The following is a 22,526-nucleotide window of genomic DNA, read 5'->3' on the forward strand; positions in this document are numbered from 1 at the left end:
ATTGACTTTAACGACTGTTGGGTGGTGGGGACAGCTTTGGGGGAAACCCAGGATTTTAGGAACCACATGGAGATGTCAAGGAAGCGGCACATGTCTGGTTAGGACAGTCGCTTTTCTATGATAACATTTATTTAATGATGAAGACTTCTGAGGTGGAAAGTAAAACCTTTACTCCCATTATTCAAGTTCTGTAGGAGCCTTAACAGGGACCACTGTCTAGAAGGTTTACAGAATTACAACGGAACTTTGCTTAATTTTTTTTAAAGGACTTTTGCTATCTAAAACTATAAAGTAGGTACTGGTTAAGGAGTTAGTGTCCTTTTGTTTCTCTTAAATACTGCCTGTTTGTGAACTGTGTGAACTATGAGGAATCAACACTATTCAAGTTGCATCACACCTATGGACTCTTTTAAAGGAAATTAAATAAGGAAGATTTCCCATTTTTCATTATATCCCAAATAGATCTTAATGAGTCACACCACATCAAAGCTAATAAGCCATTCTGCTATGATGACTAAACAATGTACTAACAGTATTAATTATTATAAAAGGGTCATTTTCACAGTATGAAGATAAGAAGTGAAAGTGTTAGTCTCTCAGTTGTGTTGAATTCTTTGCAACTCCATGGACTGCAGCCCACCAGACTCCTGTCCATGGAATTTTCCAGGCAAGAATACTGGAGTGGGTAGCCATTCCCTTCTCCAGGGAATCTTTCTGACCCAGAGATCAAATCCAGGTCTCCTGCATTGCAGGCAGATTCCTTACCATCTGAGCCACCAGGCAAGTCCAGTATAGAGCAGCACAAATAGCAGCACAAATAATCTTTAAGTATGAGAAAATATAGTTGTTAGTGTGTCTCACCTATTTTCATTTTCCTTTGCAGATCATGTATTTTAGCTCTCTGTTCCCGTATGTGGTACTTATATGCTTCCTAATCAGAGCACTCCTTTTAAATGGTTCAGTTGATGGCATCCGTCACATGTTTACCCCTGAGGTATGTACTGTATTTCCAGTTAAAGCTTATGATCACAAAAGTTTTATGTTGTCAAAATATTCCCACAGTTAAAATTAAGGGATAATTGTTCGAACCTACGTACAACAATGTGCACTAAACTATTAAATTATAACTGTTATGTTAACCAGCCTAGTAAAACCAAGACTTTTAGACATCTACAATTATATCCAACTCTCTCCAATTTTAACTGTCCCACTTTATCCAGAGTAAGTTTCACTATTTAAACTTCAGAAATTCTTTTACAATAAATTAACTTCCCATTTTTATGCGAGTACAGTTTTGAACTTATTAATCTTTACCCTTCCTCTTCTATTCCAGTCGTTTTTAACCTTTTGTGACATGGACTCCTTTGGGAAAAAAAAAAAAAAAACAACCTGATAATAGGATCTTCTTACCAGAAAAAATAATGAACATATTAATTTGCTTAGTGTCTTAGGAGGTTGACAAAGTCCATGGACCCAGATTAAGAATGCTGTTGCACTCGAAATCCTGTCTTAGAAAAAATTCAAGGTTTCTTGTTCTGTTTTGAGGTTTTGTATTTTCTCGAATAGTATTTATATTAGTGTTTTGGGAAGTTCTGTACTGTTTATAAATGCATATTCATTTCAGGAAAATTCCATTAGGTTTCCTAAAAGGCTCAGAACTTAAACTGTCATTCAACTTAGAGCTGACCTCGATGTAGGGCTCATTGAGACTTGTCATATTGGTTTGATAGGAAACAGTCAGAAACATATTTGAGGTGCATATAGATTTTGGATATTCACTGAAATGAAATCATACTTCAGTTAGCGTGCTAACAGTATCATAATCAGACAATGAGTTATAAAGACACAATCTCAGTTTGGTTCAGAATTTGGAAGTTGTCTGAGGGATGACTGCACCAAGCATCATGCTGAGAGATGGAGAAGATTTTAGTCTCCCTGAAACTGGCACTCCTGGCAGCTGCTGTGGTACTGTGAAAAAGAGGCTGTGTTTTTTGAGTATCTGGTTCCAAGTGGGGTTCTGTTCATTCTCAAGTAGCAAAAATGTTGACATTGTGATATGCTTGTCTTCTATTGTTCAAAAGTCCTGTAGGGTTGTTGAAATTTCTCAGTGAATAATTAGTTCGCATTTATGAATTTCAGCTATATTATCATTTAAATGAGTACAAATGGGCCATACTTAGTGACCACAAATATTTATTTTTTACAATATAGAAAAAAAAAAGTTTTCTGAGTTTAAAACAACTAGCTTTGGTGTGGATTCCTGGAATATCACGTTTCTCTAAGTTGGTAATTGTGACATGACTCTAAATATTTGATTTAAATAGATATTTTAGAATCTAGATACTTGAATATGACACTTTTACATGGTCCCCATGTTTAAAACCGCAATACTTGGTTAACATTTTGAACCAGAACTGGAAATAACTATTAAAATACAGTGAATTACTTCTTCAGCTCACTTTGGACTATTGATAAGATTGGTATTAGGCCATTGTAGGATGTGATAATTAATATAATAACAATAAAAAGTTGTCAATTTCCTTTAAATTTAAGTTGTTTATGTTAGGGAGAAAGTACCTAAGTACACAAAATATTCTCAGTGAACGGAGATTCAGTTTCTGAATTGGAAATAATTAGAATATCTTTAGTAAATAGGTATTGTCTGCCATCTAGTGGGAAAAATAGAGATAGACAGTTGAATGAATTCGGTTTTCATTTGCTGATTGTGTCCAATTCTTTGAGACCTCGTGGATTGCAGCATGCCAGGCTTCCCTGTCCTTCACTATCTCCTGGAGTTTGCTCATGACCGTTGAGTCAGTAATGCCGTTCAACCATTTCATCCTCTGTCACCTCCTTTTCCTCCTGTCCTCAGTCTTTCCCAGCATCAGGGTCTTTTCCAATGCTTACTATAGTCCATATGTTAGCAGTTATTGAGGACTCAGTGTGGTAGGCAATGTGATGAGCAGTATTTACATGCTTTGTTACTCTCATCTTTCAGTTGAGAATAATTAAACTCAGAGTGGACAGGCCACTTACCCTAGGATGCAGTATTTTTAGATTATTAAATGACTGTCTATGGAAGTCATGTTCTTAACCACATCTGGCTTTGTTTCCAATAAAGGCAATTTTATTGCAAAGGTGAAAAGAGATAAAATACCAATTTAAGTACTACTATTACTGAAATCAAATTTAACTGTTTATTGAGGTCTTTGCCCAATATGGCTAATATTAATTGTTCCATTTAAAAGGTTTAGTTACATACAGTGATAATTGTTTAAGAAGTAAAGCAGAGTTACTTGAAAAATATGTTCAGCACAGATTCCAAACTTAAGAACTTTGGATCTGAAACCTTCTTTAGAGATTATATGGTTGAATTACTTCAATTTTCAAAGGAAAAGCTTTCAGGAAACTATTAAATGAAAGAATAATACCTATGTGAATATGCAAAGTACAAATAGTTCAACTCTACCCAGCTTATAATTATTACCTGCTTTGGCTGTTAGACTTCACCAGAAAACACAAAACTCAGGGCATTACTTAAATAAAATTTATAACTTTCATGGCTAACTGGTTTATGTTGCTTTGGAAAGAAAACAAAGACATAAATAGAAATAAGTGAAGAAAGTTCATTTCTCCCTCAAATAGTCTTTGCTTTGTCCTAAAGACATTTAAAATTTCCCATATGATTTTTTTCTCCATGTAAGTAACATCTCCATCTAAAGGTTCTATAGTCTATGGCCATTCTTATTCATTTTCCTTGTATAATTCCTCAATGAAAAATTTGTTCTTTCTCCTTAAGAACAGATAATCCTCTGTTTTGAATTATCTTTGGGTGTGTGTCATTATGATATATTTAAACAACAGAATCGATTCCTTTAGATTATTGAGAAATAATATTTTGCAGCTGACTTCTGTTCTGTTTAATTTTAAACAGCTTGAAATCATGCTGGAGCCGAAGGTGTGGAGAGAAGCTGCAGCTCAGGTGTTCTTTGCCTTAGGTCTGGGATTTGGTGGCGTCATCGCCTTTTCAAGCTACAACAAGAGAGACAACAACTGCCACTTTGATGCTGTCCTGGTGTCTTTCATCAATTTTTTTACTTCTATCCTGGCAACACTGGTGGTGTTTGCAGTTCTGGGCTTCAAAGCAAATGTCATAAATGAGAAATGCATTGCAGAGTATGGTTGTTAATTTCCTTTACACTTTATGGCATAATTGTATTTGAAAAAAGTCTCCTTCCCAAACCCACAACTGTTTATTAATGCTGTTTTACTTTTCAGAAATTCGGAAATGATCATAAAACTTGTGAAAATGGGAAACATTAGTCAAGATATTATTCCCCATCATATCAACTTTTCAGCTATTACTGCAGAAGATTATGACTTAGTTTATGACATCATTCAAAAAGTGAAAGAAGAAGAGTTTCCTGCGCTTCATCTCAATGCCTGTCAAATTGAAGATGAGCTCAATAAAGTTAGTAGTCTATGTTTAAGCACTAAAACAATTCTCATTAACTTAAAATATGCCTTACCCAGAAGACTTCTTTTAGGAAAAGGACCTTTAAAATGCCCGTGGAAGAGCATGCTGTTTCAAAATTCATCTTTATTTCAGAGAGTGTATTTTCTTAAATCAGAAAGGTTTGCTTTACTTTAAAAAGTAGTTTCACTGATGAAGCCACACTAATTTAAAATATGAATATAAATAAGGTGATTTTCACATAGAAAATGAAATTAGATACATTATGATGACCATTTACATATTGTATAACTGTTTGGTCACATGAATGATATCTCCCATCTTACTAGCTGTGTTTGTTAAGTCATGATTAAGTCCTTTTTCTAGCCACTGTCATATACTTGAATAAACATGATATAGGGGAATGTGAATAAATAGCTTTGCATAAATTGTCACCCTCTCTTTACTTTGTCAAAAAGGAAAATATAATGAAGAAATTGGCCATTAATCACTTCTTTAAGATAGCTAAATGTACCCGAGACTAAACATAAAGAATCGTGTGCAGGAAGTTACAGATGAAGCCATCATTAACACAACAATCTTAAATTCCATAAGGAAAGATTTATATACTAACTTACTCTTCAATTTTTAAATTTTGGCTCTCTCCGTGGTCTTTGTGAGATAACATCATCACCCTGAATTTTGTTTAGAGGCACATTTCTCAGGAGACAACATCATGATGTTAGTGTGCTTATTTCCAGTAACTGCCCCGCATTATTCAGAGTTTCCCTGCCTTTTCATATACATAGCCAGCGCTGCACGTGGTTCTGACTAACGTGGCTATTCTATATATCTTACAGGCTGTTCAGGGGACTGGTTTAGCTTTTATTGCCTTTACAGAAGCGATGACACATTTCCCTGCGTCTCCCTTCTGGTCAGTGATGTTCTTCCTCATGCTGGTAAATCTAGGGCTTGGCAGCATGTTTGGAACCATTGAAGGGATCATCACACCCGTTGTGGACACTTTCAAAGTGAGGAAAGAAATCCTCACTGGTGAGTTTTTATGTATTTGACTTTTCATTGAACTGACAGCAGGCCATTTTACTCTTGGTGGCTGATCAGAGATGGAAATAGGAAAAAGGTTTGTTTTTAAAGTCCACTTATTAATATGTTTCAGAAGTATTTGTTATTTAGGGATTTATGTAATAGGCAAATGAAACAATGTAGATCATATTAATTATTATTAATTACTTATTAGTTATCATTTATTATATTGCTCTTTATTTGTAGTAATGTCATTATGAATTGCTGGTACTAGAACAAAGTCAAAGAATGTTCATGTATAATTTTGTATTCAAGTCAAGTAATTCTATAAAAAAATAGTTCAGATCATTGGATTTTTCAAAAGTGTATAGCTGACATTGACAAGCCTAAATTTAGTTTCCATTTGAAATAGCAATTGTAGTCTGATAGAAGCTAATATATCTAGGAAGGAAAGATAATAACGTGATTTATCAATATTGACGGTTGTTAATAAGTCCAATCTGCAAACAGTTATTAAAGTACTGGCTGTGTATTGCATCGTCCTTGCATTTGAAGGATACCAAGGATATAAGAGAAATTACAGCAGAGATGCAGACATATAGGATAACCTCTCCTCTAATTATCAGAATAGGACTGATAATTAAAATCAACATGGGTAGATAAAACTTGTATCATGTAATATACTGACAGCATGATAAAGACTTTACATGTTCTGCGAATTAAGAAGCAGCAAAGATCATCTAAATATATGAGGGAACTATCAGCAGAAGGCATGCAAATTGAATGAGAAAAGGCAAGGGTCTTCTCAGGGGTCAGAGGATAGTTTTAGTTAGTAAGCACACCCAAACAGAGAGAAAGGAAGCAGCAAGGAAGCTGCCAGACCAGAGTGCAGCAACAGTGTTGGTAAGTGATGCAAAAATTAATTGGGAAAAAATATACAGATGATCTCGCATGCTGGCCAGTGGTGCACAAGCTCCTCCCCAGGCTGTGTTTTTAGCTCTGAAAGATTCGGTAGTCATTTACGTGTCAATAATGTTCCAATGCATATGTAACCTTATCACTCAGTGCTCTGCTTAGTGTGAGTCTAAATAATTTCAGCAGTTTGTCAAATACTTACATCTAGATTTCTTTAATTCAGTTGGATATAAATGAGAAATATCTCTTCCTTTTCCCGAAAGGCACGCTCTGCTTCTGCAGTTTCTATTTATTTTAAGGCTATCAATATCCTCTGACATGCAGACTAAATAACTGTCATCTTTGCTGCTTTCCTCATCTTGCCCTGTATCTCAACACTCCTGATATAAGAGGGCTTGCAAAATTAAGGGAACAGCAACAGTGTGTGTGTGGGGGGGTGGCGGGGGGCGGGAGAGGGGGTGGCGGACACACACGGGAGTATTTGCCAACTCCTAGTGGAAGACTTAGTAGATCAGAGTAAAGAGGAATATACTCTCTAGTCCCTTTACCTGTATTTTGGGATCATACTTTTACTTCAAGTCACTTACTTTGAGGAAATGTTCCCCCATCGCATTTGTCAAATGTTTTTGTCTCCTTTGATAGGACAGTAGGACTTAGATCTAAGTTCCGTATTATCTGTTCCTCTCACCTCGTCAGTGAAGCTCTCGGTGTCTGTACCACCTAGAGTACACTTTCTTCCTGCTTATACTATGATGCAATTAGGCAAGAGTAAGTGTGATACAGGCCATGGTTCAAATCTAAGCTCTGCTACTTCCATCCTGAGACTTTGAGTATGATTTGCTGTGACAAGCATTTAAATATTTCAATATGTGTTAGACTCCAAGTGAATGCTCTTAATGCTTTTCCTTTTCTACCTGATGTGTTTATATATAATATTTACTTATGGATGATGTAAGTCATACCGCTAGCCTAGCACTCACAAGATGAATGAAATGGCTTAATTTAACCCATACGTATTGAGATTGCTCGGGAGCCTCCATTGGATGGGACCCAGGGATGCCTGTTTTCTCTCCTTCTGAACTGCCTTCCCCTGCCCCACTTTTGTCATTTTTACTCACGTCTCCTAATAGGGAGTTGAGAAAGACAGCCCAGTCATCTCTTATTTTTGAGGGCTTCTCTACTAACATGCATGAGAGAATAGAGTCTAACAAAAATATGTGAATAGTATATGGATTCCAGAATTTTCTCTAAATTTCTATGGTAATGGTATCTGGTTGGAAGTTTCTGTATCTTTCTGCACTCCGACAGAAACTCCTTTTAGACTGTTCTTAATTAATTGGAGAATTTGGTTGGCCAACCCTGTCATAACTGTATTTCCAACTCATCTGCCCAGGCAATATCAAGGTAGAGTATGGGTTACTGCTAAGGGGTCAAACTTTTTTTTTCAGTTATGCTTTAACAATAATCATATTTCAATCAAATATAAACATATATTTTATCATAATCTTATAAGGCACATTCATCTCATGATTAATTTTAAATTTCAATATTGCTTCCAAAACTAGAAAACATTATTAAAAGTAGAAATGACCTATGAACATTTGCTGCCTGAAAAGATCACTTTTCTGTTAATAATGAGACATGGATATGGAGATTTATACTATTATTATCTACTCTGTTTTGCCTCACTTGTTATTTGGGCTTGGTACATACATTTCCACAGACTCAAGGAGATGAATTGAGTTACTCTCCCACAGTGAATTCCTATTAAATCCAGGGCTAAATTCAGGTAACTAATTCCCAATATATTCCATGGTATCAGGAAAAGTATCCTATTCATATTAATGACAACTTATAAAAAGTAGAAACAAAGTGCATATAATAATTTATAATGCAGTTTAAAAGACTTGATTCTGACAAGGTCTTATTAATTTTATTTTATTTATTCCTTTTGTTCAGTTATCTGCTGTCTTCTGGCATTTTGTATTGGCCTGATATTTGTGCAGCGCTCTGGAAACTACTTTGTTACAATGTTTGATGACTATTCTGCAACCCTGCCTCTGCTAATTGTCGTCATTTTGGAGAATATTGCAGTATCCTTTGTTTATGGCATAGATAAGTAAGTATATTCTCTTATGCTTCCATTTTACATCTCTGCTTTGGAAAGACTAATTGTCAATATGTATCTCACTTAGAAGAGGAGAAAAATGACTGGAGGGAAAAATTCCTTGCTACAAAAATCAAATCTTATGCAGGCTCTTCTCCATTCAACAGTTTTAACAAAGTACATCTCCTTATTAGGTGATGAGATAGAATAGTGTAGATGGTAATGAGGTTTAGGATTCTGGAGCTTTGATTTAATTCTGTTTATCAAATTGGAACTTCCAAGAGCTTGTGTATATTGACTAAGTTCCAAGAATCTTGTTGTTTTGAACCATTGTTCTCTCCATTTCACACATAAGAAAATGCAGGCTTAGTGAGACACCAAGTGACTTGCTCATCACACATCTGAACGGAGGCAGAGCTGGGATTTATAGCCGTTTTTGTGCTGTGCTGTGTTTAGTCACTCAGTTGTGTCCAACTCTTTGTGACCCCATGGACTGTAGCCCACCAAGCTCCTCTGTCCATGGGGATTCTCCAGGCAAGAATACTGGAGTGGGTTGCCATACTTTCCTCCAGAGGGTCTTCCCAACCCAGGGACTGAACCCAGGTCCCTGCGTTGCAGGCAGATCCTTTACCATGTAAGCCACCACAAAAGCCCATTTTTACTTAACTCTAAAGTCTGTACTTCTAATTATGTTGCCAAACTGTTTTACAAGAGGGATTTTATTTTGTTATGCTATAAAATGCCTTATTTTATCATGTTACACAATGTTTTGTGTAGCAGGACCATTTTGGGAAGATATATATATACATATATCTCACTGGTTCAAGATATATATAGCATTCACTATATATAACATATTTATGGAGTCATGACTTGAATTCATTAGATTCCTAAATCTTTTAATTATATACCTGCTTGGTCTGAAAAGTATATAAACTTGTATGCAATGAAGCATTAGAGTAATCTCAAAAGAAAAAGATTTCTGGAGACCTTGTCCAATATTGTTTAAGTTTGTTGTCTCCAGTTAGCATGTATGGATTAAGGCAGTAAGACCATCAAGCTTATTAGAGGTTTCTCTGATGCAGGAATAAGTTCACTGAATGAGGACCAGAGTCCTCTTCAACAACATAAAGAACATTATTATACTGAGTGAGCTTTGTGACAAAACTTAGAGAATATTTTATTGCTCTAAAGAGCTCCAGGCAAGGAAAGGTAGGAAAACTTACATGTAATGATCATGTACTAAATAGCAATAGTAGTAATAGCTGTATATTCTTTAGTTGCTAAGCCATCTCCAACTCTCGTGACTCCATGGAGTATTACTACATCAAAATAAAATGGCTGCACAGCCAAAGATCAAGAAAATAAAAACGCAACCTATTGAATGAGAAAAATATTTGCAAATCAAATATCCAATAAGGGGTTAATATCCACAATGTATAAGGACTTATAACTCAGTAGCAAAAAAATAAAATAAACAGGTCAATTAAACAATGGACAAAGGACCTGAATTTTTCCAAAGAATACATACAGATGATCAACAGATACGTGAAAAGTTGTCGACATCCCTAATCATCAGGGGAGTGCCGTATGCATTGTCTTAATCCTCGTAACAGTACTCTGTGGTAACTAATATTGCTCATATCACAGATGTGAAATTGGCCCGCCTTGTATAGGAGGACACAGTATCTTAGTTGTAGAGCCAGGACATTTAACTTTAATTTCAAAACCAGATATTTCTACAGTCTACTGAGCTACCCCCAGCTCCTCACCCGCACTGTGCTGGAATTTGATATTGTTATTGGACTGATCTGTGGATCAGTAGGATCATAATTTAGTTTTCCATTTAGACTGTTCATCATTTACAATAGGCATAGTGGTAAATATTTCTTTTTAGTAGTTCCTAAATAATAATCATTGTAACAACAAGAGGAATAATACTACTAATAATACTTGAATCTATAAATTTCTGCTGTTTGTAAGATAGTGTGCTTTGCATATGTTGTCTATGAGCCTATAACAATAACTCTCCAAGATGGGTATTATCTTTCTTGAGAATGCCAAAAATGAAGCTCAAAAGGACTAAGATATACATTTAGAAATTATGGAGGTATGATTTGAAACCAGATGTTGGTCTCTAAAGCTCATATCTTGTCCAAGAAGCACAATTGGAATTCTATTGTTTAAAATGCTCTTAATTACTTTTCCCTCCTCTAAGTGTCTGCAGGAATATTATGTTCCTCCTGTTCACCTTCAGTGGTGTCCTGAGCTCAGTTCTGCTCTGTCATCTGCCATGTTTACCTAAATTTCCAGAGACAGGGTTGAGAGAAAGAAGCGTTCCAAAACCTAAAGGTTTGAGATAGCAAATTCAAATGCAGAAAAAGAAACATTGTATGGGCTTCCCTGTAGCTCAGTTGGTAAAGAATCTGTCTGCACTACAGGAAACCTGGGTTTGATCCCTGGGTTAAGAGATTAGGAAGAAATATGACTGAGAGAAAATGAGAAGGAAGCTATGATGCTGAAAGTGATGGCTGCATAGATTGCATTTCCCCAAGTTTCCTTTTTAAAATGAAGGAGAAAAAGAATGACTAGAAGGCAAAACAAAATACCCATGGACACTGGAAAGAAGATATTCCTGTGAACCCTCAAATGTGAAAGGTTGGGACAAACCACTGGCAGCCACAGAACCTGTGTGGTGTCACATCCGTGCGGGTGATGGATACACAGCTGGGCCTCGGACAGTGGTCTACTCACCCCGAGGTCCTCCCTGCAATGTGTGGTAGGCTGATTAACCTGAAGATAGTGAGCTAAACTGGGAGAAGTAGTATCTTTGGCCTCATTTAGCAGATTGCAGAGGGATCCAAACGCAACAAGAACATCAGTTGCTGGAACAATATGGTCTCTCAAATCTTGAAGTGAACAACCCAAAGTTCTCTTCCAAGATAAAGTTCTGCACTGAGAGCAGAGTGGTGGGAGCAAAACCTGAGCTGAGCAGGAGATAGGTAGTAGAGGTGTTGGAAAAGGAAGTCCAAGTAAATATGAGAAAGAGAGCAGAGGTTAAAAAAAAAAAAAACTGAGAAACTATGAGGCCACCTTTTTTGATTACTTTGCAAAAATAGAGAGGAGGGGCTCGGCACTGAAGACCCAAATGCAGCCAAAAATAAATAAATACATTTTTTTAAAATAAAGAAGCAATGCCCATGCACACACTGCAACTAGTAGTCTCCGCTTGCCACAACTGGAGAAAGTCTGTGTGGCACTGAAGACCCAAATGCAGCCAAAAATAAATGAATAATTTAAAAAAAAATAAAGAAGCAATGCCCATGTATCTTTCCCTCTCCAAAATTCAGGAAATGTTATTTCACTTAAGTGTGGTTAAATCATAAACAAAAGTCATTAAAAAGAAGCAGAGAGGAGCAGAATAATATCCCTTCAGATAACAAATCCACACAAGCAAAACAGATGAAAAACTAATAATATTTCAAAATGAAGTTGAAATAATGTTGAAAAATGATAGAAGCTACAAAAGAATAGCATATAGCAGTTATTTTAAAATTGAGAAATATAATAATTAGAGACAAGGGAGATTTGAAAACAGAGGTGATAGAATTCAGGAAATAATCGCATATAACAGAAAAATCAATAAATGAAGTCAAATTAAAAAAAAAACAATAAGTGCTATATATATCTCCTCAAGAATTAGAAGCTAGAAAGGAGGAATAATTTTTAAAATCAAAAATAAATCACCAAGGATAAGAAAATGAATAGAAACAGCAGTCAAGCAAAGATGATTCAACATTTGTACAATGAGGACCTCTAAATGCAGTGGCTGGAAAATAACTCTAAAAACTATAATTAAAGAAACATACTGAAGCAAATAACTTGAGTGTTGAAAGGGCAATGATATAGCTGGAGAAAACAGACATAAAGGCTGACACCAAGACAAGCCTAGGATGTTAGTTGGAGACAAAAGAAAAAAAAAAAGCATGCATGCAGGTAAAAAACAGAATCAAACAAATTATTTACAATAGAAAAATCTGATAGCAAAATTTTTGTAACAATCTTACATAGACATATTTATGATTTCGAAGAAAGAAAATATAAACTACAGATTTTAAATTCAGCTGACCTGACATTCAAATATAGTGATCACAGATAATTTTAAACATGCAAGAAAATTAGGGAATATAGTCACTGTGATCCCTTTTTGAAAAATCTAGTGGAGAACTAGCTTTAGACAACCAAAAAGTCTACAGAAACATTAGTACAAGACTGGTGGATGGGCAGTACATATTTTATCTCGAGTTAAATATTAAGGGATATAAACCAGTATGTAACAGTGACATGCTCCTGACAGTGTTAACATCATACAGCTGTCAAGTGTGAATGTGTGGAAGTCCTTGGTGGTTCCGTGGTTGGGACTTAGTGCTGTCACTTCTGGGGCCCTGTGTTTGATCCCTGTTCTGAGAACTAAGATCCCACAAGCCATGCAGCCAAAAAAGAAAAAGAAAAAAAAAAGCAAGTCTTATTTCAGGTAAATAATGTATCAATAACTTGACTTTAAAAAACAGACACATAAGTCTAATCATTACTCAGTCTAAGAGCTAATTCACAGGAAATAGGAGGATGAGATGCCCTTGCAAAGCCAACAGTGTGGGGATGCAGTTATGAACAGCAAAATCTAAACTGTGGGAAACCATGGGACAGAGTGCCCAATTCATTTAAAAAGAGAATGACAGAAATGACACAGAGATTAGGAGGCACTTAGCAGAGGTGAAAAAAGGACTTCAGAAAAAAATAAAAAATCAAAGAATCATAAAGTGTGGACCCTCTTTCAATCAAATGACACCAGACTGAAAACAGAAATGAGAGTTTGGATCAGTTGGATTGGATGATGTGAGTTAATTATCTCTAAATAATAGAGAGAGAGAGAGAAACAAGGAAATTTTAATGTATATTGTGTTCATAGCCTGGAAGGTTATCAGTTGGAGGAGACTTTCCAATAATTGGCTTAAGGGGACTTCCTCCAAATAAAAAGTACAGTACACTGGTTCCATTTTACATTATTAATGTTCTTAATTGATAAGTCATCTTCAGTATGACTTTTAGATTCAGTATAAATTGTCATAGGGTATCATGTTTAACCCTGGTCAAACCATTGATATAAGGCACATTTTAAAGGACATTTAATTTATCATATTTTGATATAGCTACCTTAACTTGAGGAATAATTAAATTATTTCTTTCTATTTAGGTTTATGGAAGACCTAAAGGATATGCTGGGCTTTGCTCCCAATAGATATTACTACTATATGTGGAAATATATATCTCCTCTAATGCTGTTATCACTGCTAATCGCTAGCATCGTGAATATGGGATTAAGTCCTCCTGGCTATAATGCATGGATGGAAGATAAGGTAAAATAAAAGGAAGAAAGTCAGATAAAAGAATACACAAAATATCATTTTAGAGGTTTTTGGCTTTCACTTTTTTCAGTATAGTTTGCTGTTTAAAGGGGGGGTACTGCTTTTATGCAGGAATCTTTAAGATTTATGTTTTGTTTGACCCCAAATATGTATGTTTTTCATTTTTAGTGAATATTTTTAGTACATAAGAAACATTGACTTGGACCTCATTAAAGTAATTTTATCCACATCACCATAGATGGACTAATAATTATTTAGGCTTTTGACACTAGAGAACATACTGATCAAATTACCAGAAATAATTTTTCCTGCATAAATTTGTGAAATCATATCTGAGACATTATACCAATGAAAATATGCATCAACCATGTAAATGTAATTTAAATAAATATTGAAGTAGATTTTTGCTATAACTACCTTCTATTAGCCGTGAATATTCAGTTTCTGTTCTCAAGCTGCCATATATCTTGTAATGCAGCCATAGGTGAAGGTGATGTCACTCAGTCATGTCCAACTCTTTGCGACCCCATGGACTGTAACCTACTAGGCTTCTCCATCCATGGGATTCTCCAGGCAAGAATACTGGAGTGGATTGCGATTTCCTTCTCCAGGGGATCTTCCCGATCCAGGGATCAAACCCGGGTCTCCCATATTGGAGGCAGATGCTTTAACCTCTGAGTGACCAAGATATATATTATCTATTAGAAAATCAGAATGCTTAATTTTTAGAGCTACCCCTGATCTTTATTCTATGGTCACAAATTTGATATAACAACAACTAAATTCATGACTATTCTAAAAAAATACATCTGCTATCCTTTATCAAAACCCTTGGGGACAAATGTAGTTCAAAATTTAATTTCAGATTCTAGAAAGGTAATATGGAAAAGGAAATGGCACCCCACTCCAGTATTCTTGCCTAGAGAATCCTGTGGACAGAGGAGCCTGGTGGGCTGCTGTCCATGGTGTCTCACAGGGTCAGACACGACTGAAGCAACTTAGCATGCATGCATGCATTGGAGAAGGAAATGGCAACCCACTCCAGTGTTCTTGCCTGGAGAATCCCAGGGACAGGGGAGCCTGGTGGGCTGCCGTCCATGGGGTCGCACAGAGTCGGACTGAAGCGACTTAGCAGCAGCAGCAGAAAGGTGATGTGCCACATATAACAGGTATCCATTGCTTAGTAACAATGACCCAAAACTTAACGACTGAAACCAGTGCTGACTTATTATTTCTTAGGGTTCTGTGGATAAGCTGGATGATTCTTCTCTGGGCCTTGTTTGAGTCAACTCATGCAGTTGACTGAACTTGGAGAGCTGGGCTCTCTCTGTGAGCTTTCGTTCTGGACTTCTTCCAGGCATTATAGGCTCAGGGCAGCATCTAAGACAGAGGCAGAAATCATCAGGCTTTTAAGGCTTTTGGGGAGGACTTACAAATAGCTGTGAAAAGAAGAGAGGCAAAAAGCAAAGGAGAAAAGAAAAGATATAAGCATCTGAATGCAGAGTTCCAAAGAATAGCAAGAAGAGATAAGAAAGCCTTCTTCAGCGATCAATGCAAAGAAATAGAGGAAAACAACAGAATGGGAAAGACTAGAGATCTCTTCAAGAAAATTAGAGATACCAAGGGAATATTTCATGCAAAGATGGGCTTGATAAAGGACAGAAATGGTATGGACCTAACAGAAGCAGAAGATATTAAGAAGAGGTGGCAAGAATACACAGAAGAACTGTACAAAAAAGATCTTCATGACCCAGATAATCATGATGATGTGATCACTAATCTAGAGCCAAACATCTTGGAATGTGAAGTCAAGTGGGCCTTAGAAAGCACTACAAATAAAGCTAGTGGAGGTGATGGAATTCCAGTTGAGCTGTTTCAAATCCTGAAAGATGATGCTGTGAAAGTGCTGTACTCAATATGCCAGCAAGTTTGGAAAACTCAGCAGTGTCCACAGGACTAGAAAAGGTCAGTTTTCATTCCAATTCCAAAGAAAGGCAATGCCAAAGAATGCTCAAACTACTGCACAATTGCACTCATCTCACATGCTAATAAAGTAATGCTCAAAATTCTCCAAGCCAGGCTTCAGCAATACGTGAACCGCGAACTTCCTGATGTTCAAGCTGGTTTTAGAAAAGGCAGAGGAACCAGAGGTCAAATTGCCAACATCCACTGGATCATGGAAAAAGCAAGAAAGTTCCAGAAAAACATCTATTTCTGCTTTATTGACTATGCCAAAGCCTTTGACTGCGTGGATCACAATAAACTGTGGAAAATTCTTCAAGAGATGGGAATACCAGACCACCTGACCTGCCTCTTGAGAAACCTATATGCAGGTCAGGAAACAACAGTTAGAACTGGACATGGAACAACAGACTGGTTCCAAATAGGAAAAGGAGTACGTCAAGGCTGTATATTGTCACCCTGCTTATTTAACTTCTATGCAGAGTACATCATGAGAAACTCTGGACTGGAAGAAACAAGCTGGAATCAAGATTGCTGGGAGAAATATCAATAACCTCAGATATGCAGATGACACCACCCTTATGGCAGAAAGTGAAGAGGAACTAAAAAGCCTCTTGATGAAAGTGAAAGAGGAGAGTGAAAAAGTTGGCTTAAAGCTCAACATTCAAAAAACTAAGATCATGGCATCTGGTCCCATCACTTCATGGGAAATAGATGGAGAAACAGTGGAAACAGTGTCAGACTTTATTTTTTGGGGCTCGAAAATCACTGCAGATGGTGATTGCAGCCATGAAATTAAAAGACGCTTACTCCTTGGAAGGAAAGTTATGACCAACCTAGAGAGCATATTCAAAAGCAGAGACATTACTTTTCCGACTAAGGTCCATCTAGTCAAGGCTATGGTTTTCCCTGTGGTCATATATGAATGTGAGAGTTGGACTGTGAAGAAGGCAGAGCACCGAAGAATTGATGCTTTTGAACTATGGTGTTGGAGAAGACTCTTGAGAGTCCCTTGGACTGCAAGGAGATCCAACCTGTCCATTCTAAAGGAGATCAGTCCTGGGATTTCTTTGGAAGGAATGATGCTAAAGCGGAAGCTCCAGTACTTTGGCCACCTCATGCAAAGAGTTGACTCATTGGAAAAGACTCTGATGCTGGGAGGATTGGGGGCAGGAGGAGAAGGGGACGACCGAGGATGAGATGGCTGGATGGCATCACCGACTCAATGGACATGAGTCTGAGTGAACTCCGGGAGGTGGTGATGGACAGGGAGGCCTGGCGTGCTGCGATTCATGGGGTCGCAAAGAGTCGGACACGACTGAGCGACTGAACGGAACTGAACTTTAAGGCTTTGCCTTGGAAGTTGCTTACTGTCACTTTCACAGCAATTTATTAATCAGTCACAAGACTAGCCCAGGTTCTTTGCTTATAAACCTGAGATAAATATAATTTTTTCATTTCCCTGCAGAGAATGCTAGATGATTAATAATTATTTTTTGACTTTAACAGGCATCTGAGACATTTCTGAGCTACCCAACGTGGGGGATGGTCATCTGTATCTCTCTGATGGTCCTGGCAGTATTGCCCATCCCGGTTGTCTTCATCACCCGCCGCTGCAACCTGATAGATGATAGTTCTGGTAATTTAGCATCTGTGACCTATAAGAGAGGAAGGGTCCTGAAGGAGCCCATAAACTTAGAGGGAGATGATGCAAGCCTCATTCATGGCAAGATATCAAGCGAGATGTCCTCTCCAAATTTCGGTAAAAATATTTATCGAAAACAGAGTGGATCGCCAACTCTGGATACAGCTCCCAACGGACGCTATGGGATAGGGTACTTGATGGCCGACATGCCAGACATGCCGGAATCTGACTTGTAGCTGGAGGTGGGGGGCAGGGGGTGCAGAAATCAGTGAGGGTTATTTGGTTCATTTTTATTAATGAACATCGGCTCTACTAAGAGAAGCGTCAGACTTCGCTTATCAGAGGGTGATCTCAGGTGTTCCGCGGCTGTGATCTTTAATCCTAATGGTCAGGGTAAATCTAGCTTGACCATTCCTTTGGATTCTTTGGTTTACATCTGAGCAGAAAGAGTCACAGACAAAGCGTACAATAACTGACTGAGGTCCACACTGGTCGGAAGTTTTAAAAATACTTCTGGCATTTGTCTTTTCCAGGGATTCCTATCTCTATAAAAACAGGTGTTACCTCAGTTTCTAACAATTTCTGGCTATCATGCTATGGGCAACTCAAAAATGGTACACTTCAAAATGCAGTAAGTTTGCCTTCATGGTAACCCCCAGGATTAAAATGAACAGTTCTGTAAGCTGGTGCCGCTCAGCACTTCCATGAACATATCGTGTAGATAGGCTGCACTTATTTTGGTAGCATTGATACCTTCTTAGGCTATTAGTTGAAGAAAACTGCAAAGTATTTTCTTATGTAATAGCTGTATAGAGCAATAGTATCAAAGAATAAGAAGGCACTGATGCTGGGATGAAAGGTGAAATTCAGAAGTGACTGGGGATCATGTGTGTGATGGCTATATATTTTGTGTAAAATACATGTGTCTGAAAGTGATCTAAGAATGAGTCACTCAGCACGCTCAAGGATTATGCTGATTCCGCATTTTTCTATGCCATGTGCCTAAAAACCTACTTGATATTTATTGTGGTTTCAAGATTACTCGTAGTATATTTCTATAATATACTTGCAGTGTATATAGCTGTATATTAGTACTCGAAGTACTGATTTGAAAACTTGAAGCAAGATGGCATTTTATTTCATATCTTTCTGTTTTGCTTCTGTTTTATGCAAATATAAATCCTTTTTTAAGTGATTGTTAAAATTGTATGGCATTACATTTTAAGCAACAAATAAAGTTCAAAAATGATGTTTGTTTCCCTCACTGATTTTTCTTGTGCTACCTGAATGGGATTGTCTCGCCCCTCTGTCAGTGCTCAGGCTTTTCATAATAATTAATCATCACATTCCAAGAGGGATTAATAGATTGACTAACAGAGTTACCACCACTTTAGGGACAAAAGAAAAGGAGAGTATTATGGTGTTCTAATGAAGTTTCATGGGCTTCCCAGGCGGCCCAGTGGTAAAGAATTCACCTGCAGTTCAGGAGATGTAGGTTCAGTCCCTGGATCAGGAAGATCCCTGGAATGGGGACGCACTCCAGTATTCATGTCTGGGAAATCTCAAGGACAGAGGAGTCCGGTGGGCTACAGTCCATGAAATCACGAAAGAGTCAGACGAAACCAAGCAACTAAACAGCAACATTAACAACGTAGTCTCACAATTCTTGCAAAAATACTTATAGGCTCCCAGGAAATCACATGCAGAGGTGACTGCTTGCTGGATCGGTATTGTCTCTGAAGTGTAAAAAAGTCATGAAACTGTTGTATATATGAGGTTGGATGAAGCAGAACTCCACTGAGTGTCATCTAGTTAAAAGGATTTTATTTAACTGTCCTACCACTATATTGGTCATATTTTAAAAATAATGATGGATAAAGCAGCAAAAGAGGAGAGGTAGTATATGCACTGTATCCGTTGATTTATTTTGGCCAAATATTCTTCATCTGCTATGGAATATACTAACAGACTATATCACTGCATTTAAAATAAAACCCCACGGGTGATAAAAATTAAAAAGTTTTTTTTTTTTTTTTTTGCATCTTCATGAATACAGTATTTTGTTTCACTTCTATAATATTTTATAGATAGGCAATATATGCACATTATACAGACTCAAAAATTGTCATAATTCAGTGTAAATTAAATTCCCCCTTCAGAATTTCTCCTTGTCACCCATTTCCCATCCTTGAAGGTGACCACCATTACCAGTTTCTTAGGTGTCTTTATGGAGGCGCTCACCATATACTCTTTATATAATGACAGCATTCTGCATTCTTCCCTATGAATCTTACTTATTTCAAGAAATAATTTACTTTCTACAGTGTTTCATATGAAGGCACATAAATCTGCCTCTTTATTTCAGAAGTTGAGGTAATATAAATTCTGTTTGTTTTCGTGTTAAAACAGTGTTTTCTTCCATAAGCTATCCCAATGTTAGAACGGCTATAGCAAATGCTTACTTTACCTGCCAACTTTTAGCTTAACATGATAGTATACAGCCAAGTAGCACACATCCCTCTACACTCCCTCTCTTGCCAACAGGGCTGCTGATTTATAATTTGGGTACATGCCTTGCACTAGGGAGTAGTGTCTTCTATTCTCAGAGTAATAGGGAAAATTGCGGGAATCCTTTCAGATGGAAGAGAATCTGAATGCCTTCTAATGCCTTCATATGACAGATGAGGAAACTAAGGCCGTGGAAACAAAAGTAAAATGAATTCCGCTTTTTTCATTCAGTTAATTCTTCAGCTGTTAATTAATTTCTTCACCTTTTATTTCATCATCTACTCACTAAGAATCTGCCTTATTCTTAGTACTAAGCTGAGAATCCATTGTAATTAAGATGTAAACAATTCATCTTTTCCCAGCTTTCTCACTTTTACCTGGGAGCTCCCCTCCCTGCTTTTTTTTCTCAGCCAGTGTAGTATTTAATCAATAAATAGTAGTATGAAGTGTCCCCAAATTTGTTTTTGCATTACTTTCCACTCTTTCTATAAACTCTAGCCTTAAACTCACACCTAGGTGTGACAGAACCAAAGGATATTCAAATAAAAAGCAGTCTGGGGAGTTTGACAAGAGGGCTAGTAGAGTGTTCAGTTCAGTCAGTTCAGTCGCTCAGTCATGTCCGACTCTTTGTGACGCCATGAATCATAGCACACCAGGCCTCCCTGTCCATCACCAACTCCCGGAGTTCATTCAGACTCATGTCCATCGAGTCAGTGATGCCATCCAGCCATCTCATCCTCTGCCGTCCCCTTCTCCTCCTGTCCCCAGTCCCTCCCAGCATCAGAGTCTTTTCCAATGAGTCAACTCTTCGCATGAAGTGGCCAAAGTACTGGAGTTTCAGCTTCAGCATCAGTCCTTCCGAAGAAATCCCAGGGCTGATCTCCTTCAGAATGGACTGGTTGGATCTCCTTGCAGTTCAAGGGACTAGAGTGTTCAGAGTGGGTCAAAGGAGATGGAGAAAATGTATTCACTTTTAGGTGTTAGAGTCATAATGAGGAAGCCTAACACCTTGGTGAAAGGACATCTTATGGTATAATTTTATGAAAGTATATTTGCATTTTACATGTGTTTATGTGCATTGTTAGGTAGATGTTATTTTTTAAAATTGAATCTTCAAATGTGTGTGTGATTCCAGAATATTTCAGATAAGACATAATACTTCTTAACTACAATTTTGATTTTGAGTCACTTGTGACCTTTCAAAAGACATAGTTCTAACTTACTGAATTTGAATCCTTTTGGGATTGGATACAGGATATGAGAATTTTTTAAAACATATTCTAATATGCATTCTTGGTTAGGAACCAGAGGTATGAAGAAGATGAAAAAGAAAAGCAAGTAGAATATGAATTCTATCTTCAATTAAACAAAATAAAAATGAAGATACAGTGACTGTAATATTTCAGGAGAACAATAATTCAGGTAGATAGAATTTGGAATTCATAATTAAAAAGTACTTGAAAAGTAAAACATCTTTCTCTTTTTGCCTTTTTTTCTGGTCACTGTATTTTCTGGTTAATCCTCAAAGATATACATGTCTATGCCAATTGAATATGAATAAAATCATTATTAATTACAGCAATTACATAAATTTTCCCATAACTTTTAGTTGTAGATTTTTTGAGTCAAAAAGGGAAAAGACATAAAACTCTAGGTAATTACTAGAACTACTGAAGTTGACATTTCATATAAACTATCCATTGATGCTCTGGTTATAGCAAACACCCTCTTCCAACAACATACAGACGACTCTACACATGGACATCACCAGATGGTCAATATCGAAATCATGTTGATTAAATTTTTTGCATCTGAAGATGGAGAAGCTATATAGAGTCAGCAAAAACAAGACATGGTGCTGATAGTGGCTCAAATCCTTAAAATTCAGGCTTAAATTGAAGAAAGTAGGGAAACCACTAGACCATTTCAATTCACTTCAGTCAGTTCAATCGCTCAGTCGTGTCCAACTCTTTGCGACCCCAAGAATCACAGCATGCCAGGCCTCCCTGTCCATCACCAACTCCCAGAGTTCACTCAAACTCATGTCCATCGAGTCGGTGATGCCATCCAGCCATCTCATCCTCTGTCGTCCCCTTCTCCTCCTGCCCCCAATCCCTCCCAGCATCACTCTTTTCCAATGAGTCAACTCTTCTCATGAGGTGGCCAAAGTACTGGAGTTTCAGCTTCAGCATCAGTCCTTCCAATGAACACCCAGGACTGATCTCCTTTAGAATGGACTGGTTGGATCTCCTTGCAGTCGAAGGGACTCTGAAGACTCCTCCAACACCACAGTTCAAAAGCATCTATTCTTTGGCGCTCAGCTTTCTTCACAGTCTAACTCTCACATCTATACATGACTACTGGAGAAAGCATAGCCTTAACTAGACAGACCTTTGTTGGCAAAGTAATATCTCTGCTTTGCAATATACTGTCTAGGTTGGTCATAACTTTCCTTCCAAGGAGTAA

The 22,526-nt window shown here is 37.3% G+C and overlaps 1 protein-coding gene across 2 annotated transcripts in view; it reads left to right on the plus strand.

The window, feature by feature from the left end:
• The window catches only part of SLC6A15 (solute carrier family 6 member 15), a 57,094-nt gene extending 37,523 nt beyond the window's left edge, over nt 1-19,571 (plus strand). Inside the window, exons 6-12 of one of the 2 annotated variants that reach the window (XM_040234481.1) lie at nt 884-994; nt 3,935-4,176; nt 4,279-4,471; nt 5,314-5,506; nt 8,372-8,531; nt 13,774-13,936; nt 17,417-18,793. In XM_040234481.1, the coding sequence (XP_040090415.1) occupies nt 884-994; nt 3,935-4,176; nt 4,279-4,471; nt 5,314-5,506; nt 8,372-8,531; nt 13,774-13,936; nt 17,417-17,788 (1,434 nt within the window). In that variant the 3' untranslated portion in view covers nt 17,789-18,793. Of the gene's footprint in view, nt 1-883; nt 995-3,934; nt 4,177-4,278; nt 4,472-5,313; nt 5,507-8,371; nt 8,532-13,773; nt 13,937-17,416 lie in introns of both variants that reach the window. The other variant, XM_040234480.1, reaches the window with a different exon arrangement.
• The last annotated feature ends 2,955 nt before the right edge of the window (nt 19,572-22,526 follow it).

This window comes from Oryx dammah, unplaced genomic scaffold (genome assembly GCF_014754425.2).
Source record: "Oryx dammah isolate SB20612 unplaced genomic scaffold, SCBI_Odam_1.1 HiC_scaffold_29, whole genome shotgun sequence".
NCBI lineage: Eukaryota > Metazoa > Chordata > Mammalia > Artiodactyla > Bovidae > Oryx > Oryx dammah.